This window comes from Alligator mississippiensis, chromosome 7 (genome assembly GCF_030867095.1).
Source record: "Alligator mississippiensis isolate rAllMis1 chromosome 7, rAllMis1, whole genome shotgun sequence".
NCBI lineage: Eukaryota > Metazoa > Chordata > Crocodylia > Alligatoridae > Alligator > Alligator mississippiensis.
Genome location: NC_081830.1, coordinates 3677217 through 3701178, shown reverse-complemented (window position 1 = coordinate 3701178; position 23962 = coordinate 3677217). Strand labels below are relative to the sequence as shown.

At 56.4% G+C, this 23962-nt stretch overlaps 1 protein-coding gene across 2 annotated transcripts; it reads right to left on the bottom strand.

Moving 5' to 3' along the window:
• Nucleotides 1-336: 336 nt before the first annotated feature.
• Nucleotides 337-20165, bottom strand: LOC132243205 (von Willebrand factor A domain-containing protein 5A-like). 2 transcript variants are annotated; one of them, XM_059731425.1, is made up of 18 exons: nucleotides 20082-20165; nucleotides 17345-17401; nucleotides 16626-16828; nucleotides 16182-16401; nucleotides 14953-15125; nucleotides 13806-13920; nucleotides 12886-13058; nucleotides 12504-12592; nucleotides 11992-12136; nucleotides 11513-11592; nucleotides 6710-6824; nucleotides 6281-6445; nucleotides 5794-5897; nucleotides 3835-4043; nucleotides 2865-3029; nucleotides 1988-2112; nucleotides 1068-1194; nucleotides 337-608 (listed from the first exon to the last, which is right to left on the bottom strand). In XM_059731425.1, the coding sequence occupies exons 2-18, from the start codon at nucleotides 17382-17384 to the stop codon at nucleotides 523-525; spliced, it is 2334 nt and encodes a 777-aa protein (XP_059587408.1). In that variant the 5' UTR covers nucleotides 17385-17401; nucleotides 20082-20165; the 3' UTR covers nucleotides 337-522. The 2 variants fall into 2 exon arrangements, with proteins under 2 accessions (XP_059587408.1, XP_059587407.1); XM_059731424.1 differs by lacking the exon at nucleotides 2865-3029 and adding an exon at nucleotides 2613-2798.
• Between the last annotated feature and the right edge of the window lie 3797 nt (nucleotides 20166-23962).

The following is a 23962-nucleotide window of genomic DNA, read 5'->3' as shown; positions in this document are numbered from 1 at the left end:
CCAAATCCAAGTGTGATTCACACCCTGGTCACAAGAACAGGCGAAAGGGAGGCGCGCACACTTAAAACACGCATCAAGGCAGGCAAGGTGCTTTGGGTAGATGTGATGTCTTTTAATAGTTGGAAACAAGTACTTGGCAAGCTTTGCGGCACAAAGACCCGTCTTTGGCCACCAGTCCTGCACAAACGGATCACAGACTTTCAAACTGGATTGTCTTTTCAAGGAGGAAAAATGTGGGAGGCCATGGCTGTTCCCCTGCAGGCTGGGGACAGGACACTGAGGACACCGAGTTTCCCCTGCCACCCTTGCTCCTGCCAAATCAGATCAGAGACCAGCTTGAAGCAAGGCAGAATTTACTAAGCAGCGGTTTGGCTGGGAGCGGAGCTGGCTGCCAGATCTGTCAAGCAGCTGGCAGCAGATGTTTCTGACTTGGTCTGCTATTGTAGCTGGGGGCGGTGCAGGTCTGTTCCCTTGCAGGTCTTGGAGTCTGGGGGGCGAAGCACAGGGTGGAGAAGCAGAGTCTCAGAGCCCAAAGACAGGGGCAGCCACGGAGCAGCCCAGCAGGGCATTGGCTGCCTCCAGGCACTTGTCCAGCTGGGAGATGGATCCTGCAATGAGAGGGGAGGGTCAGCAGGAGAAGCTAACCCTGGCTTTGGTGTTGGAAAAAGCAGGGCTCAGGACCCTCGTGGTTGTGCTCAAGGGGGTTCTTCCTGTGTGCCCACTATAAGGTGGAAGGGTTGACCTGAGGCCGCTCGGGACTGAAGGCAGAGTACAGGAGGACTGGGAACAAGGCGGGGAGTCCTGGGGGCAGTGTGCCCCTTGGCAGGAGTGCTTAGGGAAGCAGGGCCAGGCCTCAGTGCCCCAGGGGGCAGGGAGCATCAGGACAGGGCCCCCAGGGGAGCTGTACTTATCATTGCGACTGTCAGTTCGGGAGGCCTGACTGTGGGGTAGGCTGGGGAAGGAGGTGGTTGTGGACAAGGGTTGTGGGGGCCTGAGCTGCAGCTTTGGGAGGTCAGAAGGGGTCAGGTGAGAGGACCCTGAGTACCAGAAGTGGGGGGCCCTCTCACCAGCTCGACTGCGCAGCCAGCCCACGGCCTTGATCTCCAGCAGCTCCCACTCCTCGCGCTGCGCTGCACTGCGGCTATGCAGCCAGACCACAGCCAGCACCGTCGCCCAGACCCCGGGCTCCACACCCTGCGGTGAGAAATATGTCCAAGACCAGCACCTGGCCCCCATCTCCCATGTCCCACGTCCCATAGTCAGGTCCTGCCAGTCCTCTGAGCCAGCTCCCATTGGATGTTGAGCTTGATTTCCCCCAGGTCACTCCCAAGGGCCCATTCCCACCCTGGAGCAGAGAACAGATGTCATGAATTGACTGGGAATCATAGATGCTAGGGTCGGAAGGGACCTCAATAGATCATCGAGTCCGACCCCCTGCATAGGCAGGAAAGAGTGCTGGGTCTAGATGACCCCAGCTAGATGCATATCCAACCTCCTCTTGAAGACCCCCAGGGTAGGGGAGAGCACCACCTCCCTTGGGAGCCCGTTCCAGAAAATGTGGGATGTGGGTGGGGTTTGGGGTTCAAAGTCTAGGAGACCAGTGTCGAGGGTCACAATACTGGGAGTCCAAGAGCTGGCGCCAAGGGTTACAGTACTGGGTACCAGTCAGAGCCCAAGGTACCACACCAGGGCTTAGACAGGTTCAAGGTCAAAGCAAGGCATGGGTCATACTAGGAGGTCCAAGATGGGGGCAGGCCTGAAAACACTGTTGCTGGGAGAAGGCCCCAGGGAAAGTAGGAGGGTCTCTACAGCTCTCCCATCCAGGGCTTGTGGCCTCTATGGATCCCCCCAGGTGATCCCACTGGGAACCTGGTGAGAGGGCCCAGGTGGGGCTGGGGCTAGCATCTGGTTGACCCAGGGGTCCTGACAACAGGCCCAGTTCACGATGCCCATTTCTTCTTGCCCCAACTCATCCCAGCCTGCTCACCTCACTGGGCATTTTGCCCTTGACATCTGTTTCACTCACTCCAAGCGCAGAAGCCAGGGCAGAGTCAAGGCCCCACGAGCCATTGGCGTTCTGAAGGGAGACCAGCTTTATCAGGGGAGATGCTCCTGGGGAGGTACAGGGACAAAAGGGGAAGGTTACCCCAGACCAGACAGAGCAGTGCCAAGGGACCTGACTTCTGCATTGGGCACTCAGCTCCCTTTAGTCTGTGAGAAGCCATTGAAATTGGGTCCTTTCAGATAGCAACCGGCACAGACCCATCCCCAATGATATCCCAGGGCACAGACAACCCTTTGACGATACATGTAGGCACATCAAGTCATGGGCAGGAGGCATGTCTGTCATCTGGGGGAGCAGAGTTAAGGTGCTTCAGGATGTGGTTTTCAGCACAGCTTTGACTTTCGATGTGGGGGGAGGCTTCCCCAGACTTCTTCCCTTAGGCCCCTTGTCTTGTTGGCACAAGGCCTTCCACGCTCCCTCATCTCCCTCAAGCCCACATGCATGTTGGCACCTAGAATCCATCCTCACACAGAGGATGCACTTAACCGTGCAAGCTGGGGGCTTCGATATGGAGGTGGTGCTGGGAAGTGGTACTAGGACCCCTTACCTTCCTGTGCCACTGCCTGTGGCATCGTCTGCATCTCGCACCTTGCCAGTTTCATGGTCATTTTTTCTAGGGCAGAACAGTGTGGGGGACTCCAGTATCTCCTGTGATGGTCCAACTTCACTGCCTTATAGGTGCAGCTATCAATGCTAGAGTAGTCTTTCATGACGCGTGGGATGGGTGGGAAGCCTGAGATAAGGACACGGAGATGCGGGGGCTAAGTGCCACAGTTGGGTGAGGGACACCGGTACTCACCTATAGCTTGGGGGATGGGCGCAAGAAAGTAGTTCGCATCTGATTGGAGCATTTCAGTGCTGTCCTGTTGAAAACTGAAGCTCTTTGAGAATGACATTAAGGAGGCTCGTCCGCACAACGGCAGCATTAAGGGAGAGCCTGGTGCCATCATGGAGGAGACTGGAGCTATGGTCACAAGTGGAAGATTTCATAGATTTCATAGACATTAGGGCTGGAAGGGACCTCGGAAGATCATCGAGTCCAGCCCCCTGTCCAAAGGGCAGGATTCAGGTGGGGTCATAGGATCCCAGAAAGATAAATGGGTGGGGTAGATGGCGGGGTAGATGGGGGTAGAGCCAGAAGGACAGAGGCTATCCAAGTATGGAGCATTTCCCTTCCCTTTGAGGAAGACAGGGTCAGGCCCGCCTGACTTGCGGGCTCTTCCGCAGGGACAAGGTGCCATCAGGCCCTTGGGATCTCAAGGGCAGGCTGGGCCCTTCTCTGGGGGTAAGGACATCTATCCAGGCCTGTGCCCAGCTGGGCTGGGGAGCTCATGACAGTGCTGCCTGCCTCAGCCAGCCCTGTGTCCGTCTGGGCCTGCTCTTCTCAGCCTGGGGGAAACACAGACACCTTTTCTCACTTGGACTGGGCAGGCTGGGAACTGGGCTCACAGTGACTTCCCTCCATTTCTTGCTGCCGCTGCCCCCTGCTCTCAGCCCATCTACAGAAAGGCAATTGGGCTGCAGCAATCAGGACATCCCCTCCCCGTGGGATGGGGGGATAGGAGTGGGGTAGGCTGATCCCAGGTGCAGCCCAGGAGCTCTGGTAAAAGTATGGCAGACACAGGGACGTTTAATGAGCATCATGAAGTCCTCTATTCCCATGCTGGGTTTGGCCCCTTCTCCACACCAGGATCCAGTCTACGGTGCTGAGGTTTCCCATTACACTGGGACTAGCCCTCCCTCAAGCCCTGGGATCTTCTCCCAGTTACCTGCCAGTGGGATGGGGCATCTTCTCAGGGGTCCCTGCACCGGCCGCCCCTGTCTGGTGTCAACCCCAACGTAGGCTGTGAGGGAGCACACCACTCCTGAGCTCAAACTTGCTTCTAGTGCCCGGTGACGGCTCTCCTCTGAGCCAGATGGTAGCCCTGGCTCCAGCTCCTGCAGCAGGGCCTTGGCTGCCAGGCGGTGAATGGGCAACCTGTGCCAGGGAGAATGAGAGACAGAGAGACAGAGGCTGAGCCCTGGACACTGGGGTTCTGCTTTGCTGCAGGCAGGGAAGTCAGGAGTCTTGGATCCTATCCCCAGCTCAGTCCAACCCCCTGCCTGAGGCAGGATCATCCCTGTCTAAACCAACCTGTACAAATCCACTGTCCAACCTATTACTAGAGCTATCGCACAACTACAAGGCGTAGCACGCTAAACTGCCGCACATAAAGCAGAGGAACCATGGTGGGCAGTGAGAACAGGAAACGAACAGCAGCCTGGATCTCAAACATCAGGTGAGATTTCAATCTCCCAGACGAGGGCAATGTCCAACCGCTGCCTAGCATGGAAATATGAACGCCCTTTCCTAAACAGCAGCCTTTCCAGAGGAGAGCCTGAGAAAGGCTGACCTACACAGGCTCCCATGGGCTACCAGGAAGGCACGGTCTGGGGAAGGATCCAAGGCAGACCGCCTCTGGGAAGAAAAGGAGCCTGAGACTTGTTGCCCGCCGATGCCATCCACCGGAGACACAGGGGCACTGCAGGGAGGCTCACTGGGGGTGGCCTGGCAGACTTGTGCTCTCCGGATAGCTTATCGAGTTAGTCCCTCTTAATACCAGCTGGGAAACTCAGCTGCCCTGACCCCGACTGCAGCTCCTGGGTCCCTGCTCTGGGGAAGACCCATCCAGGCCCGAGCGAGCCTCTCTGAGTTCAGCAAACAGGTCCTGGGACAAGACAAAGCTCCACCAGGAAATGTTTGAGCTGCTCTTTCCCCTGTGAGCACCAGATCAAGGGGACCAAACCCCACCGTCTCATTGTGAGGCCTGAGAGCACCCGGGGCCCCCAGGCCCCACTCACAGAAGTGAGGGCTGGGGGACACGAGACTCACTGAAGCACCCACAGCCCTGGAGGAGCTGCCGATGCTGGGGCTACGGGCTGACCCTGGCCTGCTCTTCCCCAGGACTACCAGGATGCAGAATTGGAGGTGGGGAGATCTCGCTGTCTTTCTCCTTCTGGCCTGCGGTGCACTGGACTGGGGGCTCCCAAGCCCCGGTCCACCTCCAGGAGGGTTGGATTAGCACTGCTGGGAGACACCTTCACAGCATTTAAGGTCATATCTGCCCTTTCTGTACCAGACATCTCGAGTGGCAGAGACCAAGCTCCTGGGAGCACCCTCACATCACTGTGCTTGCACCCCAGCAGTGTAGGGAACCGGGACAGCTAATGGTGCTACTTGCTGGCTCATCAACAGGGTTTCCTAGCCCAAGGCTGCGTGGCTGTACCAGCTGGGGACATCTTATCTCTACACTGGGCTGGTGAACTGTCACAGATGTGGCCCGAGGTGAAGTAAGAAGCCCGTGGGGTGACAATGCCCATGTTCTGATGCGGGACATCCGGTCCCAGGTAACAGCTGCCCTCGCAAACGGGCCAGTGAGCAAGCTGGCTCTGCTAGCCCAGGGCAATGGGGTCTGCTGATGAGATGCCATCTGGGTAGTTACCGTTGCACCTACACAGCCAGTAAATTTGCCTCCTCAGATTTCATCTTCTAAGTGTAAGGGGTACCCAGGCCGATTCAGAAGCTTGCCCCCCTCTTTGGGGTCAAGTGCAAGGGTTGGGAGTCTGGACTCCCAGGTTCTGTCTCTGAACCGGTGTGAAACCTTGTGCCCAGCAGTTTGGCAGGTGGAGGCGGGGGAGCTGGTGGAGCACTAGATGGAGGAGAAGGGGCTGGAGGCGCCGTGCCTCACCTGTCTCCTTCCTGTGGCTGCAGGGGAAACTGCACCGTGTCCTTGAAGGTCTCATCTTTAATGGTATACTGCAGCGTGACACTTCCCACAGAGGACTCTGGGGCCTGTGGAGAAAGGGTCAGAGCTGGCAAGCAAGAAAGAGGGAGCCCTGCCCCTGCCAGCCTCAAGATAAAGAATACGGGTTGTGAGGGGAAATCATGCCAGCTGTGCAGCTGACCACAGTCTCCACCTGAGCAGCAGCTGACTTCTATCAGCTATGGATTTGCCTATAGCCATGTCCCCAAGTTGGGGACCTAAGAATCGCTTAGGCACCCTCGTGGAAATCATTCAGGGGAATGAGCAGCATACTGGAGGGATGGGGATAGGAGCCATCGTCAGCCATTATCAGGGGCTGGGGTGATCCTGCCAGCTAGAAGACAGGCCCAGCTTAGTCCGAACCCTGGAGCCGGGGTGTCTCAGGAAGTGGGGGGGGGGGTCTTGCTCTCACCTGTGGCTGTCCACGGAGCTGGGAATAGACGAGGAGGCGCTGTCCCTGGAAGATCACCTTTGGGTCTGGCCTCAATGGTACTGCCTCCATCCCAGGGGGCAGCTCCCAGCTCAGAGAGATCCCGGTAACTGCTGGCTGTAGGGCCCACTTCAGAGACCGTAGGACCTGGCAGGGGACAGTGTAGAGTCACATGGAAGCGGGGCAGGGCAGGGCACCTGGCTCCTCTCCCCATTTCTGCCAGGGGAATAAGGTCTTGTGGGTTACTGCAGAGGGAATGGGAAGAGGGCTCTGGGGGGCTTTCTCCCCAGCCCTTTGAAGGAAGTGGGGCACAGTGTGTCAGGGCAAGGAGGTAGGAACCCGGACTCCTGAGTACTCTCCCTGACTCCGGGAGGCGAGTCAAATTGAGGCCTAGCCTCTTGGGGTCTGTACCTTGGCGGCCATGCGGTCCTGGCCAGTGATGAACTCAGCGACGCCCCCGCCTGCCTTGGCGATGCCTTTGATCAGAGCTGTGGAAGCCCCTTGTCCAATGCCAAACGAAAAGCACCTGTGGTGAACAGGGGGCAGAGGACAGGGTTAGGGGAGGGGGCAAAAGTAGAGCCGCAAGGGTGGAGAACAGGACAGTTGTGAGGGCAGGTATGGATAACAAGTTGGGAAGGTTTGTAGCATCTTGCAGGACTGCATTTTCTGCTTGCTCTTCTTGCTGCCACCTGGCTGGGAAGCAGGTCAACTTTCATAGATTTCATAGATTTCATAGACATTAGGGCTGGAAGGGACCTTGGAAGATCATCGAGTCCAGCCCCCCGCCCAAAGGGCAGGACGTCAGCTGGGGTCATAGGATCCCAGCAAGATAAGCATCCAGTTTCATCTTGAAGGTGTTCAATGAAGGCTCTTGAACAACCTCCGGCGGCAGGCTGTTCCAGACCTTGGGGGCTCGGACAGTAAAGAAATTCTTCCTTATGTCCAGCCTGAAACGATCTTGTAGTAGTTTGTGACCATTCGACCTCGTCATCCCTTGGGGCGCTCTGGTGAACAAACGTTCCCCCAGATACTGGTGGTCACCCCTGATAAACTTGTAGGTGGCCATCAGATCACCCCTGAGCCTGTGCTTTTCCAGGCTAAAGAGCCCCAGGGCTCTCAGCCTGTCATCGTAGGGTCTGCTTCCCTGACCTCTGATCGTGCGCGTGGCTCTTCTCTGGACTCTCTCAAGCTTCTCCACATCCTATTTGAATTGTGGAGCCCAAAACTGGACGCAGTACTCCAGCTGCGGCCTCACTAAGGCCGAGTACAGGGGGAGAATGATGTCCCGGGATTTGCTTGAGAAGCATCTATGGATGCAAGCCAGCGTTTTGGTCGCTTTACTAGCTGCAGCATCGCATTGCAGGCTCATGTTCATCTTGTGGTCAATGATGACCCCCCAAGTCTCTTTCTTCCATAGTGCTAGCCAACATAGCACTGCCGAGCCTATAAGGATGCTGCGGGTTTTTCTTCCCAAGGTGGAGAACCTTGCACTTATCAGCGTTGAACACCATCAGATTCTTATCCGCCCACTTGCTGAGCCTGTCCAGGTCAGCCTGGATCACCCGCCTGTCTTCTGGCGTGGATGCTTTGCCCCAAAGTTTGGTGTCATCGGCGAACTTGGCCAGTCCACTTCTGACTCCAGTGTCCACATCATTAATGAAGATGTTGAACAGTATGGGTCCAAGGACAGAGCCCTGGGGGACCCCACTGGTCACAGGACACCATGATGAGTGACTTCCATCAATTACTACCCTCTGGGTCTGACCCCGGAGCCAATTTTCCAGCCAGTGGATCGTGGGGGACCCCAGACGACAATTGGCCAGTTTCTCCAAGAGACGATCATGGGACACCAGATCGAAGGCTTTTTTGAAGTCAAGATATATGACATCAATCTCATCTCCCTTGTCCAGGTGATAGGTCACCTGGTCATAGAAGGAAATGAGATTGGTCAAGCAAGACCTACCCGCAACAAACCCGTGCTGGCTATCCCTTAAGATGTTGGCGTCGGCCAGTCCATTAAGGATGGCCTCCTTAATAAACTTTTCTAAGATCTTCCCCGGGATAGAAGTCAGGCTGATGGGCCTATAGTTAGCCGGATCCACTTTCCTCCCTTTCTTGAAGATAGGCACCACGTTGGCCTTCTTCCAGTCTTCGGGCACTACACCAGAGCACCAAGAGTTTTCAAAGATCCGCGCTAGAGGCTGGGCTATGATGCTCGCCAGCTCCTTGAGTACCCTGGGGTGAAGATTGTCAGGGCCGGCTGACTTGAAGGTATCCAGCTTCTCAAGATGTTCCTTCACAAAGTCAGCATTAATGGAGGGCAGGGGATCACCCTCCCCCGGACTTCCCGGCCCTGTAGCGGGCACGGGCGTCCCATGGGGCTGATGAAAGACCGACGCAAAGTACCTATTTAATAGGTTGGCTTTTTCCTGGGCGTCAGTTGTCAGTTGCCCCATCTGGTTCAGCAGGGGTCCAACGTTGCCCCTGCTTTTCCTCCGGCTCCCCACGTATCTGAAAAAGGACTTTTTATTGTCTTTGATGCTCAAAGCTAGCTGGAGTTCAGTTGCAGCCTTGGCTTTCCTGGTCTGCTCCCTACAGGACTGGACCCGTGCAGAATAATCCTCCTTGGAGGTGACTCCCATCCTCCATCCTTTGTAGGCCTTTCTTTTTAGCCGCAGGAGGTCTGCTAGGTCCCTGGAGAGCCAGGGGGGCTGCTGTGCCCTCTTGCTGCCTTTCCTCCGAGATGGAATAGACTTAGTTTGTGCATTGAGGATCGCTCCCTTGAGGAGCAACCACTCTTCTTGAACTCCCCTCTCCCTGCGGTCACAGTCTCTTAGGGCCTCACTGACAAGCCTCCTGAGCTTGTCAAAGTCGGCTTTCCTGAAGTCAAGGACTTGCGTGTTGCTGACCGACTTGCCAGCTTTTCGGCGGATGGTGAAGGTGATCAGCTCGTGGTCGCTGTCACCCAGCTTCCCATCGATCACTAGGTCGCCGACTAGGTCCTCCCCAGTAGCCAGCACCAGGTCGAGCAGCGCTTTGCCTCTCGTTGGCCCATAGACTTCTTGAGTCAGGTAGAGGTCATCCACGCACGAGAGGAAGCTCTGCGACCGCTCAGATTTTGCTGAGCGATCCTCCCACGAGATGTCTGGGTAATTGAAGTCACCCATGACAACCATGGTCTTGGAGCAAGCTGCCTCAGCCAGTTCCTGGGCAAACTCCTGGTTTAGCTCAGGACTTTGGGTGGGAGGTCTGTAGTAGACTCCCACCATTGTGTCCCCTGTGCCGTGTTCCCCACGGATTTTAACCCAGAGGGTCTCCAGCCGTCCACCCTGGTCGCCAATATCGGCTTGCAGGGACGCGTAGCTTTCCTTAACATAGAGAGCTACACCCCCGCCCCTCTTCTCTACACGATCCCTCCTGTACAGGGTATAGCCATCTATCCCCGTGGTCCAGTCATGGGTGGAGTCCCACCAGGTCTCCGTGATCCCTATGACATGGTAATTGTTTGCACTGAGCAGGAGGATGAGCTCCTCCTGCTTATTCCCCAAGCTCCTGGCATTTGTGTACAGGCAGGCAAGTGCCCCCTGGGGGGCTCCTTCCTTGCCCACAGATTTTACCAGGGCTGGGGTGGGCTCCCTTGAGTGCCGTGATCCGCTGGTTTTGCAAGGATTGCTCAGCGGGCCAGCAGTGGCGGTCGTGCCCCCGTCCCCCAGCGGGCTTAGTTTAAAGCCCGGTGGAGCAGGTCAGCCAGTCTGGCAGAGAAGAGCCTCCTCCCTAGGGGAGAGAGGTGGAGACCATCTCTTCCCAGCAGCTCGCTGCCTCTCTCGCCAAAGAGCGGGCTGTGGTCATGAAAGCCAAAGCCTTCCTGACGACACCAGCGCCGCAGTCTTTGGTTGACCACATAGATCCTCCTGTCCCTTCTCAGCCCATAGCCTGAGACTGGGAGGATCGACGAGAACACCACCTGTGCCCCCAGACCCTTAAGCCCCGCTCCCAAATCCCTGTAGCGCCTCATGACCTGGCTGGGAGTGCTCCGAGCCATGTCATTGGTGCCCACATGAATAAGGAGCATGGGATAGCGGTCTGTGGGCTGGAGGAGCTTGGGGATCCTCTCCACAATGTCCCAGATGCGGGCCCCTGGGAAGCAGCAGACTTGCCGGGCTAAGGGGTCAGGGTGGCAGATTGGCCACTTCCCAGTCCGAGGGCAATTGGAGGGGGTTCACGGGGCAAAACAAATGTACTGTCAGGCCGTTCCATGCTCTGTTTCTTGGGGCGTGTCATTTTGGCTAGGTCACATCCACCAGGCCCTGAGGGGGCCTTGAAAAGCAGTCCAATGCTCTGGCAAGCTCCCTAGGGACAAGTTCACTGCTCGAAGACAGAGCTCCTGGGGTCCAAAGGCATCTATCTGGACCTGCTGGGGCACCAGGGGGCTAGAGCCAATGGCCCAGAAAGGGGCACTTTTCAGCCTTGGTTTTGTAGGCCTCCCTAGACTATTGATTAATATAATCACTGGTCTATGAATATATAACTCAAATAAAGCTTTGCTGAGGCGACCAAAGCAGGCCAGACTGAAGGATAGCTCCATACCCACCAGAGCTTGTGAATAAGCTGTCAGCTGCACACCGCAAAGGTGTATTTGAAGCGAGGCTTTACAAACCTCTAACCAAAGGTGACTGATCAGGCTGACTAATAAGAGTGGCACGAGATTGTCCAGAACTCCCGATAACGACAGGAAGTCTGAGGATTTGGGTGATTTGGTAGAGGGGTTGATGTTGCTTATGCGAATGTCTGATGTATGCAGAATTGTTTGGATCCACAAATAAGAGGGGGCTTGGAAATCTTTGGGACTGACCAACGGCATCCAGGGCTAACAACCCACCGTGCTTTGGACAGGTGGGTTAGCGAGTCGGAGCCAAGTAGATAATAAACCCGGCTGAACTCTTGTCAGCGAACCAGGTTTGGTAATTCGTTGTGTACGTCACACTGGCGACAACAGCAGCACAGCCAGCACCCTGGCAAAGTGTGTACACTGCTCAAGAGGAAACCCGGGGGAACAACAGCTTTGTTGAAAGCTACACCCAAGGCCTGTCAGATAAATGGGGGAGTCCCCAGGGACAGCAAGGATGAGGACCAATGACTCAGGCAACCCCACAAATCCATGACAGAAGTGGGGCAGAACCAGGGCTGAGGGGGCAGGCAGGAGGGGGCTGTTACCTGTGCGACCTGTGATGACGCTGGACTTCAGCGATGACCTCCTGTGTGTTGCCCACCTCCCCATCAGTGAAAACAAAGATCTGGGGGAGAGCACATAAACTCTCAGAGCTGGAGACCCCAGCCCACCTCCTTTCAAGAGACCTCCCATGCACTGGGGACCCCGAAATCTTGAACCTGAACTGCCAACTCTAATCCCTCTCCCCCCACACCTGCCTTGAGCCCCTGGCCTACTTTCAGACCCTGACACCACCCCAGGGGGCTCCTCCCTGCCTCATGTTCCTCCCAGTGTCCCCAGTAAGCCCTTCCCCTACCCCCTACACTTGCAGTACAGCCGTGGTATGGGTACGGGGGACTGGGCATTGCAGTTTCTTCCCAAGGGCATGTACAGAGAGCCCTCCCTGGCGCTACCTTTCCTGGGGTTCCCATACGGCTGGCCCATTTCTGAGCCCCCCACACTGTCCTGCTGATGCCCCTGGTACCTGGCGAGGGTGCCCATCCCGGCAAGGGCTGCCATAAATGGCTTGTAGTGGCCGCAGGATCTCAGTGCCTCCCAGATCTGCCTGGAAGGACTGGACGCGCTTCAGGGAGTCAGCCATGGTGCGCTGGGTGTACTCCACACTCTGTCTGTAGGAGGTGCTGGGAATTACTGACAGGGACAGTTGCTGTTCATAATTCACCTAAGAGACCTGGCCCCAACCATGCCCCACAGCCTCCCTGGCCTCCCTTCCCCAAAGACATCACCTCAACCCTATCACACAGATGCCCCCAGAGCCCAAACCCAACTGGACCACAGAGAGACACCTCCCACGTCTCCTGCCTCTTGCGTAGCCTTGGACATAGCTTCTCTCTTCCTCCCTACCTTCCGGGCCATTTCCCCCCTTGGACACAACCCCCTTTCCCATTAATCCCAGCCAGGCTCGCGGAGGCGCCTGCCCACCCCCGACTCCCTTCCCCAGTGCAAGGGTATCTCCTCCCTCCTCCACTTTCTCACGGGTAAAAGGACTCGAAGTTCGATCCAAAGCTGTAGATGTTGAAGTAACAGCCCAAGGGCAAACTCTTCAAAAGCAGGACCAGGGTATCCTGGGGACAGAAGGAAGGCAGAGACAGACAAGGCAGAGTCACACAGGCAGGCGCAGGTCCAGGTCCAACCCACAGACCTGGGGCCTGTCAACCAGAAAACCTTCCCAGGTCATGCCCATGGGGCCATCTACCACAGTATCCTTCCCTGTATCCTTCCCAGGTGGCACAATACCCCTGCACCCTGGGGTCAGACCCTAGGGTCCCAGCCAGCCCAGCCATGCAACTCAGATATGCCTCCCCCGCTCCTTGCCTTATCCCCCTTGAAGGCTGGGTGGGACGGGGGAGGGAAGTACCTTGGCACTGTCGATGCGCAGTGGATGGCCGGTGCTGCTATCCATGGGACAACCCATGCTGCCAGAGCGATCAAGCAGGAAGATGAACTCCCCGGCCTGGCTCTGGCCCAGCGCTGCCTCAGGGATGTTGGGCAGCAAGGTCACCATTGCAACGGGGTCACCCATCAGGGTGCCTACATGATGGGCATGCTCAGTGAGAATGGGGAGCGAGACCCCTGCGGCCAGCCCAGCCCCTGTACTCCTCTTCCCTGCACAGCACCACATTCAACAGGGGCCCCCGTCAACAGTGTCTGCCCTCTCCAACAGCTCCGTTTGTCCCCATCTCAGCGGCCTGGAGCAACCCCCTGACCAAGTCCTGCTGGGAACAGAGGCTTGCTGGGGTCTGGGAGGGAGCTGCTCTGTGGGGATGGGGGCGTCACAGGGTCCTCTCAGGATGGGCCAGCAGGTCCCTGCGCTCTAAACTGCTCCAGGGTGGGAAGTGGCTCCAGGCCTTGGAAGCTGTCCCAGGTCATGCCCATCCAGAAGCTTGCATGCATGGAGAAGGGGATGTGGGTGCCTGGCTCCCTTGGGCTTTGTGGCAGTTGCAGTCAAAGCAGGAAAGGGGGATGGAGGGAACCTAGGCCCTGGAGACACCTGCAACCGTCTCCTACCACAGCCCTTTGCCCCAAGCACAGAAGCCCTTCCTGCCTGAGGTGTGGGGCATGGCTATGGTGCATGTGAGGGATCAGGTCTGGATGGGGCACCAGACCTGTCCAGCTGAAGGGCAGCACAGGCCCCACATGGGCTTCTCCCTAAAGCCCCCTGAGCCCCGCCTGGTGTGGAGGGAGCTGGGACTGACCCCCCTCCCCAGGGCCAATCTCTGCAAGCCAGCCAGAGCCAAGGTGCCTCTCCCAGCACCCCTCCCTCCCCTGCCAACTCACCTGCCTGTGCAGAAGGCATCCTGGGCTCCAGCATGGCACTGGGCTTGTGAGCCCTGGCATAGTAGACCAGCAGCTCCACATCCCGGTCGTGCGGGGCAGACTGGGCCAGTGACACCTGGCAGGGAGGGACACCCTCTCTCAATCTGCTGCCCAGGGCGGAGGCCAGAGCCTGGTGTAGCACTTGCTTCCTTCGGGCCCGGCTGGGAAGCAACACTGGGGCACTGGCAGGGCGGGGAGTCTGGTATGCAGGGTCTTTGGGGGTGACCCTCCTTCTCTGAGGGGACCCTGCTCAAAGGAGGATTGCTAAGGTGTCCTGGTGGACCCAGCTACCCCACTTTGAACAGACCCTATTCTGTGTGGGGCAGGCTGAAGCCTCTTGCTTGGGTGGTGGTGGTGGTGGGGGTGATAACTCACTAATGCCTAGAGCATCTGACCCAAAAATGGACCCCAGTGCTCCACTGTGCATCTCCAAGCAGACTGGGGTCTCCACAGGGATTTCACAGCACTACAAATTATTGGGGAAACTTTGCTCAGCCTCAGCGGGTGCCCCTACTCCCAAGCCCAAGCACCTCACTCTGGCTGGGTCCAGAGCTGGCCTATTCCTGCGGCTCTTCTGCTGCCAACAAAAAGGTTGCCGTTTTCCTAGGACACTTTCCTGGGCCCGCTCCCAAGGGCCAATCTCTGGAACCCAGTCAGAGCCAGGCAGCCTCTGTCCTGCTGACTGCTTTTTATTCTTTGCAGACAATCGCACCCCTCCCCAGCTCTACCCTCCCACTTTCTCACAAGCAGGGTAGTACGGCACTGCAACAGGGCACCCAGAGAGGTGGTGGAGTCTCCACTGCTGGAGTTTTTGAAGACCTGGTCGGACAAAGCCTTGGCTGGGATGGTCTAGTTGGGGCTGGTCCTGCTTTGAGCAGGGAGTTGGGCTAGATGTGACCTCCTGAGGTCTCTTCCAACCCTCATTTTCTAGGATTTCCTGTGACATCAGTGCAGAGGAAAGCCCTAAAACCTACACCAAACTCTTTTTGGATGAAAACATGGGAAAAAAACCCCAAACAAGCTGCTCCACTCCCGACCCCATCCAATCCAGCCTTGTGAGGGTGGGGGAGCTGGCTGTGTTCTGGGTGCAAGGGCAGTCCTCCCTTACCTGGGCAGCAGTCTGGTCCTGCGCTGTGTAGTTCAAGGGGGTGAGGCTGCAGTTGGAGTGGACACGGGCAATACCGTGGGGTGACTGCAGGCTGACGCTCAGGCTCAGGGTATAGGGCAGTTCTCCCTTGGCCACATATGAGACACCTGCGGTGACATTCTCCTCTTCCCATCCTGCAGGAAGGCAGAGGGCCAAGATGAGGGGCCAGGGGAGGGATCTGGGGTCACATACTTTGGGAGACTTCTAGGCTTTGCAGGGATGGGCTCACGGTCGGGGTACAGGTGTGTTATGCACTGGGACAAGTGGCAGGGGGATTTTGAAAGGCTTGTAGTGTGCAAGGCAGTTGGGGTGCCTTGTAGTGGGATGTTGAGCAGGGGCTCCGCGGTCAGCTGAGAAGGTACAGGTGATTACTGGCGAGCCAGCGAGGTGGCAAAGGCATCCATTTTTGCTTTCTTTTTATGAATACTAGGACTTGGTTTCCTTGTTCAATCTGTGCTGCACCTTGCTGGCACTGGAGGGGCTCAGCTTCTCTGCTGGCTTTCAGTGAACTAGGCCTAACCAGATGCCACTTCTGCCCACCTGCGCCAGCACCAGTTAGGCCATGAAGCTCTGACCAGATTCAAACCAGGAGAGGGCCCTGGATAGATGGAGAGAGGCCCCAGGAGCCATGACCCAAGCAGGCGGGCATGGGGCCAGAGGGACTGTGGGGACAGGCTGGCATTTAAGGTGATATTCTGGCTGGAAAGTCTCCCCCAGAATACCTTCCTGTTCACAGCTGCTGGCAGCACTATGCAGGTGCAACACTTGGCCATGTTTGCTGGTGTCCGTGCCCTCACCACAAGAAGATGTGTTGGGAGGATGCACCAGGTGTGAGAGGAGTGTGGCTAGGTCTCCATGGCCCCCGGCTACATTTGCTGAGACCTCGTCTCTCTTTCTAGGAGACTGCACTGGCATGAACTTGGCCGTCATGTGCAGACAGGACAACCTCTGCCAATGTTCATGGGTCCCTGAGGGCGTGGGAAGTTTGGGGATCACTTCCTCATGTTGGGGAGAGGTGGTAAGTATCACGTGAAATGCAAGCTGTGGTGTCTGGTCATAACACATAACAGGGAGGCTACAGTGGTCATTCCTCAGGGGGCGTGTGACAGAGGGATATCCCCTGCCGCAGGATGCTTAGCGAGAGGGTTATCACCCACAGCAAGGTGCATGGTGGTGGGGGTGTAACTCACCCTGTGGTGCGTAGCGGGGATGCAACACAGCTGGCAAGACAAAGCGCGTGGCCCCGTCAGCCTCAAGGGGCAGCTCCTGGACGTAACGCAGTGACAGCACTGCCTCTTCCCCTGGGGGCAGGTTCCCGAGGGAGCAGCTGAACACGTCCCCCCCAGACATCTGCTCCAGCAGGAATGAGCTCTGGCCACTGGCCAGCGCATCCTCATATATCTCCTGGGCCTGCAGGGGACAGCTGGGTCAGGGGCTGGGACGTGCTGAACTCCTTTCCCTCAAAAACCTCTGCCCCAGCCCAGCCCAGCCCAGCCTGCCCCCAAGAAGCTCCCTGGCCAGGGAGGCCACGCGCTCGCTGCACTTCCCCACCACCCCAGGCCACATGCTGCATTCCTCCACCCTTCCATCCCTGCCTCTGCCCCTGCTCTGGGACCCTCTTTCCTTGACGTCACCTCCTTCTTGTCTTGGATCTGGGCCTTGATGATGGTGTCTTGGATGCGGGCCTGGAAGGCATAGACAGCCGAGTCGGCATCCATGGGGAAGGTGAAGATAGCCTCCACAGGGTCCGATTCCTCATTCTTGTACAGCAGCTCGGAGCTCACGTCGGCCACGAAGCTCTGGATGCACGCGTCCACCGCAACACGGCGCAGCGGCACTGGAGTCAGGGAGAGGCTTTGTCAGCTACAAGGCCTCCTGCCCTTGACATCCATGGACACTGCATGCTCACATTAGCAGCGGGAACCCAGGCCTCATGTCTCCTGATTGACACTGTGGGGAGGAACCCACTTGGACATCAAGCCCCCTTGGCTACTGGGGACGCGGGGCACGCTAGCCACAGGCCCTCTAGCCACATAGGACTCAAGCGTGCTGGGGGGGAGGCTACCTTAGCCCTGGAGCTTTCCACCTTATAGGGGGAGCTATATATCAACTATGGCAATTCCACCCATGGACCCCACTAAGGTGTCCCAAAAGTTGCAGCGGCCTCAGGACTGACTTGACCCCACTGGACCACAGGTGGAGGGGCCAGGTGAGCAACCAGAGTTCCCCATCCTAGGGGGCACTGGGCAGAGGGGCTTTATCCTCCATGGGCTCTCTCATCATGCCAGCTGCTTCCAGGACACAGCTGTGCCCAGCCTGCTCATGGCACCCACCCCACCTGGCCCCAGCTCACCTGGCTTGTTGCTACTTGTCAGGAGGCCGCAGGTTACCATCTTGGCTCTGGAGGTGCCTGTTTGGGGTAGAGCACACAAGGAGGGATACAAGGTTCCCATGCACTTTGATGGGCACCAAATGTCTTGAGATTCCCCTCAAGCAGCTCTTCCCCACCCCGGGCCCGGCCAGCGCTACGGCAGGACGTCCCAAAAGCTTCCAGGGCTTGGGCTCTGTGACCAGCATTGCTAGGCTCTGACGGCGCCTCTCAGTCCAGCCAATGCTTGCTGCGAGACCCCGACCATGCCATTAAGGGGCCCCAGAGAGAGGGCAGGACTGGCCTGGAAGAACTGCAGCATGGCTCTGCCTGAGGGCAGCCACGTCTTGCCACAAGCTTGCTGAGCAGAGCAAAAGCATCAATGCCAGGGTTTCCCAACCTGGGGAGCTCAGGGAAAGGATGTGGGGAGCCATCATGAGCTGGGGGAGAAGCTGCAGGAGAGAGACTGGTGCCCCCCGAAAAATTTGCTGAGCCCAGAAAACGCTCAGAAGCGGAGGTTGGAAAATGCAGACAGGTATTTTATTGTCAGGGTGACATTCATGCATTTCTTTTGCTTGCTCTACAGGTCGGAGAAAGAGGGATTTCTTGTGGTTAACCACTTCATTGAAAAGGGAGCAGTTTGGGGCCACAAGGTGATCCGAATACTTTCTGTGTTTTGGGGGTGAGATAAAAATGAAATGGGGCATCCCCTCCCCCCACCAGTTTTTTGTGCAAACACCAACACGGTTTCATTTCTGGTTTTGTATCTGCCCTTTTGTCACCCACTGCAAGAGCCTCACCCTGCTCCTGATATAAAGAGAAGCTCTTGTTCCGATCTTTCTGTTTAGTTTCAGTTTTGCAAAACCCAGGAGGGCTTACACAAGCAAACAGGATAGCAATTCTGCTAGCTGGCTGGCCCGGTCCAGTGGCTCTTTTAGAGGAACAGGAGACTGGTCTAGGACAGACTCTTCTCTTCTCCCTCCACAACAGCACAGGAACTATTGCTTCCAGAAAATCCCCAGAGGCATGGTGCCCAAGCACTAGGTCAGAAGCCAGGCCACACAAATGCTAGTTATCATATGTACTGTGACTCATAGCCCTCGGGTAGCGTAACCAGCTTATGTTTGAACCTGCTCCCAGCCACACCAAGGGGAGAGGAGCCTGTTTCTCGGGCTGCTGTGCCAGGAGGGTGAGAGAAGCAGACACCTGCGCAGAAGAGCAGTGGTGGTCTGCTGGTTTTACATCAGACCATCACTCCCCCTTTTCACTGGAAGGCTGAGTTTGCTTTGGGTGAGCGGAAAGGGGTCTCTTTTGCAGTCACACCTCCAATCCTAATGCCCGGGGGGTTTCTAGGGGTACCCAGTCCCGGTGCAGGATGTCATAGAATCACAGAAGTGGCGTCGGAAGGGACCTTGCAGATCTTCAGGTCCGACCCCCTGCCTGGGCAGGAAGAAAACTGGGCTCAAGTGACCCCAGCCAGGTAGGCATCGAGCCGCTTCTTAAAGACCCTCAGGGCAGGAGCCAGCACCACTTCCCTTGGAAGTTGGTTCCAGATCCTAGCCGCCCTGACTGTGAAGTAGTTCTTACAGCTGTGTGTCTGGCTTGGGTAGAGTTTGGCCATAAGTGCCTGGAGCTCTGCAGGGGGGCTCAGATGTGCAGCAGTGGGGAAAGTGCTGGTGCATGTCTGTCTGTCCCTGAACTTCTTCTGCAGCAAAGGAAGGCAGCACAGCATGTCTGTGTCCATCTTGCCCCATGCTTCGCCTGCAACAAAGGCTGTGCGGGGATCCAGTGACCGTGGGCACAGCCCCCGGCCTTGCCCTTATCTCTGCAGGTCTCAACACAGCCAGTGGTGCCTGCACAGGCATCGCTCGACACAGGCTGTTCAGAGACCCCCTGAGAGGGGGAGTGGACAGGGATAATGAAGGGGACAGAGACAACTGGACCGGGAGACAGCAACGATGACAGCAGCAGTTTCAGCAGCAGCAGAAACAACAGTGACAGTGAATGAACTGTAAATGTAAACCCCCAAATTAGGGGGAGACTGCGATTGGGTTAGGGAAAGGACTGCAGACACGTGCGTGCAGGAGCCTTACTTGTAAGGGGCACGCAGGTTTTAAGTGTGCTTTAAGGTGTATAAAGAAAAGCTTATGCCAGATGCTGCATATACATAACCGATATATAAATAACTGACATCTATCTATCTGATATATATATATCCAATATATATATATGTCTAACTGATATAAATAACTGATTGATATATATATATATATATCAGTTATTTATTATCAATATCAATATATATCAGTTATATATATTTATAGAGAGATACACACACATATATAACGGATAGATCCATCAGTTGTAGATCTATCAGTGATATCTATAACTATATAACTAACTGACACCAGATCTAGCTCTGTCCGTGCATGTGCGTGTGTGTAAAAGGGCAGCGCTGGGTGCTGGGGAGCTGCCAGCCGGGCGAGGCGGCAGGCCGGGCTGGCGGAGCTCAGTGCGCAGCAAGGGAGAAACCAGACCGGGGGGAGGCGGGGATCCAGGGGCTCCGCAGGGGAGGAACAGCAAGAAACCCCCAAGCGGAGAGGACAGGACGGGGGGATGCAAGGGGGGCAAGGAGAGGGGAAGCCCCTACGCGGTGCCCCAACACGCCGCAGCCCCGGGCAGGGCAGGGCAGGGCAGGACCCCGACCCCCGCGCCCCGCTACCTGGTGCCGGCTCCGCAGCAGCTGCGACGCGGAGGCCGGTGCGGGCCCTCCTGGCTCCGGGCAGGCCCCGCCCCAGTAGGCGGGGCCGCGCTGCCAGCTGCCCCCCGGCTGTGTCCGGGCGCGAGAGCCAGCCCCTGCGGCCCGGCTCGGAGCAAGGTGCAGCCGGGGGCAGCCGGGCTCCACGTGCACAGGAGAGCTCAGGGGCGCGGAGCCCCCGCGACACACGGGACCCCTTGGCAGAGCTGCAAAGCACGACCCCGGGGCGGGGGTCTCGTGATGGGCAGCCGAGGGATTGGTTTTCGCAGCCGCCCCCCCCAAATCCAAGTGTGATTCACACCCTGGTCACAAGAACAGGCGAAAGGGAGGCGCGCACACTTAAAACACGCATCAAGGCAGGCAAGGTGCTTTGGGTAGATGTGATGTCTTTTAATAGTTGGAAACAAGTACTTGGCAAGCTTTGCGGCACAAAGACCCGTCTTTGGCCACCAGTCCTGCACAAACGGATCACAGACTTTCAAACTGGATTGTCTTTTCAAGGAGGAAAACTGTGGGAGGCCATGGCTGTTCCCCTGCAGGCTGGCAGGGGTGCTGCTTGCCCCCCTCCAACCACCCCTGCCCCGCACAACAGGGGTAGGGGAGGCTGCAGGTCAGGACTGGCGGTCAGTGTTTCCCAACGGGTCCAGGTACAAACAAGGTGGAGAACCACTGGCCTAGAGAAGCTGTGGATTTGCCACCTCTGGAGGTTTGTAAGAGGAGGCTGGACAGACCCTTGGCTGGGGTGGTTTAGGCAGGGCTAACCCGGCTTGAGCAGGGGCTAGATCACCTTGTGGGTCACCACCCAAAAGTGCGGTGCAAGAACATATGAAAGGGTTGCAAACAAACTTGACATACTGTAAAGGAGAAAAACATGGGAAATGGTGGCTTTTCCCTTGCAAGTTGGCAGAGTCCAGTCTGCGAGGGGCTGCTCGGCCCCCCCCGCCCCATACACGCTGCGCCCTTGCCCGCACACTTGAAAGACGAATCCATTTTTAAAGTTTGTTTGTAACCCTTTCATAAATTCTTGTGACCCACTTTTGGGTCATGACCCATGGGTTCAGAAATGCTGATCTAGTCCAACCCCCTGCTCACAGCCAGGGCATCCCCAGTTAGGTAATCCCAGCCAAGGCTTTGCCGCACTCCTGCTGCTGGTCCTGGACCCCCTGGCCATCTAGAGGTTGGGGACCTGGGGGGTTGTAGGGCTGGTCAAGACTTTTCTGCTGTTTGCCACAGAAAATGGGGTGCCCTGAGTTTCATGAGAAAGCATCTGCTTTCCAAGGGAAACCTTGACACTGAAACACCGAAGCTCTGAAAACCGAGAGGTTCTGCTTGGAAATGACGGCAGCACTTCCGGGAGCTGCAGGTCAGGTGATGCAGGACACTCTTTTCGCCTCTGGGCTTGGCTTCTTTGCTGGAATATGTCTCCCATCCAATGTAGCAGGGTGCCACAGTGCCCTGGGGTGCCTTTGAGAGCCTTTCCAGGAGTGTCACACAAATGTCAGTACCAGTAGGCCTGCAAACGTGTGACACATGAGCAGGTGGAACCAGGGACACTCTGTAGAGGTGCAGGGACTGTTAGTTTGGACGACTCCTAGAACTGGCAAGGGAAAAAGGGGGAGAGGAAGCAAGCAGGAGAGGAAGCTTGAGACTGGAGTAAGCAGGAGAAAAAGCAGCGTGCACATGGCACATGGTCAGCCATACACAAGACGGGTACACAGTAAAGCTGGAGATTGCTCATCCAGGACTGTATGGATTGAAGGAGCTGGACTCAGACCCAGGGGGCAACTGCAGGCCTAAATGCTTGGTTGGGGACACTGCCGGGGATGCTGGGAGTTTGGAAATGAAGGTGCTGAGTACGTATCCACACAGTTGTTGATGTTCCTTTATTTTTTACCTGTTCCTTCCCTTTGGCCCTTTGGCTCGTGACCCTAACCTCTACTGCTCTGTATAAAAGTGGTTACTCCCCCTTGTTTCTTGTGCCAGTTTTGGGGCTATGGGGCTGGCACACATGAATCACAAGCTAAACCTTGAGATTTCATACGGCGATTTGTGGTGTTAAAAGCTTTGTTCCCTGTTGGGGGTCTTTCTCAGTTCTTGCAACAGAAAAACTGCTCGATTATTTTGCTGTAGTCAAAAAATGAGTTCAAACTAAGAGCACTAGCATTTCCCAAGGGGCACCTTGAGTCTGACAAATGGGGCCTCTAGTCTAAAAAGGTTGAGAATCACCATTCTAGATGCTACCTAGGGCTGAGCAAGACTATTCTGTTGCTTGCTGTAGAATAAGGGTGTTCTGGGTTTCATGAGAAGCATCGGCTTTTCAAGGGAAACGACACCTCATTAAAAAAACGAAACCTCTGAAAACTGAGAAATTCTGTTTGGAAATAGCACTGCAATGTCTCTGGGAGCTCGGTGAGAAGTGTCAGTGGAAAACATTTTTGCTTTGACTGATGATATATCTCAACGACCCCACAGTGGTGCGGTAAAACATGCACATCCACATAGGTGGTTCTCATACTGCTAGTGGGTTGGGTGTAGGGACCTCTGCCAAGGTCAGTTTATCTTTCACTTCTTCACTCAGTCCCTCATCAAGAGGAAGAACAGTTGGTAGCTGAAGGAGGTTGACATACAACTCTGACGGCTTGAAAACCCTGCTCCAGATCACTCAGCAGGAGGCTGGAAGTTTCCAGGAGTGTGGAGGCTGAGGCTAGGCACTTCTTGTTAACACACTGATCACCAACTTCACCTTGTCAGTGGAGTAAGTGAGAGGACACAAAGTAAGTAACAGGCAGCACTGGCTCAGGGAACCTCCAGAATTTTTTGGTTCACCACAGAACACTTTAGGCAGAGAGGAGTACTGAGAGTTACTTAAAGCAAGAACCACAGCATTTCATTGTCCTGTAACCCTGGGTGCGACACTACATGCACCCTCACCTGAATAATGGGATCCTGGGGTACCCGGTAGCCAGTAGCCCTGCCCAGCCTCCCCGAGAAGCTGCTGCAGTGCCCCCGAGCGGAGAGCCTCCCCGTACAATCAAGCACCCTTGCAGACAGTTCTCAAACTATTTACAAGATTTAATTATTTACGTCATAATAAATAATCATTAAATAAGCACATGGATATACTGTCTAATAAACCTTCAAGAACTTATTTACAGTCTCTCACTTGCACACGATGTACTGGGGATCCCATGTGCACTGCCCCTGGCGGGGTATCTCAGGGAGCGGGACGGTCTGTGTCCCTGCACGTGGTCTGTGGACGCTCCCTGGCGCTGGTGTCCGTCTCCGTGCTCCTGGGGTCTCTGAGCAGCAAGCTGCAGCTCCTCTGCAGTTCCTGCAAGACCGCCTTCCCCTGCCTTTGCCCCCTTCCCTGGCTCTGCTGGGAGCAGTGTCTGGGCTGCAGGCTATAGCAACCCTCCTGCCCCAGCCAGCCTCACAGCCCCAGCAAATGCAGACCCTACCTGGGCTTTGCCTGCCCCCTGGAGCCTCTCACCCCTCAGGGAAACTAGGGCAGACTCCGGCAGTCCCCCGTTCCCCCGGCTCTGCTGTGCTCACGCAGCCACACCGGCCGCAGTCAGGTCTCTCCAGGCTTGGATTCTCCACACCAGCAGTCCCTGCCTGATCCTGCTGCCCAGCTTCTCCACCGCTGCTCCTGCAGGCCTCTCTCAGGGGCTCTCCAAGGGACCACCGCGCTGAAACTCTCAATCCGGTCTCCAGCCTGTCCCTCAGCCCCCTCTCTCCCTCTTGTTCCCCCCGCAGGAAAAACTGCCCCCTCCTTTTATCCAAGCCTTTCAACCAATCCCAGCTCAGGGCCTTTCCCAGGCTTTTGCTAAGGGCTCTCTTTCAAA

Bases quoted from the DNA above. Each gene is read 5' to 3' on its own strand.
- LOC132243205 (XM_059731424.1), bottom strand. From the start codon at position 17,384: ATGGTAACCTGCGGCCTCCTGACAAGTAGCAACAAGCCAG. The intron at 11,593-11,991 runs GTACCAGGGGCA...GCTCTCCCCCAG, and splicing joins GGGATGGGCACCCTCGCCAG to ATCTTTGTTTTCACTGATGG. The intron at 4,044-5,793 runs GTGAGGCACGGC...TCCCTGGCACAG, and splicing joins CAGCCACAGGAAGGAGACAG to GTTGCCCATTCACCGCCTGG.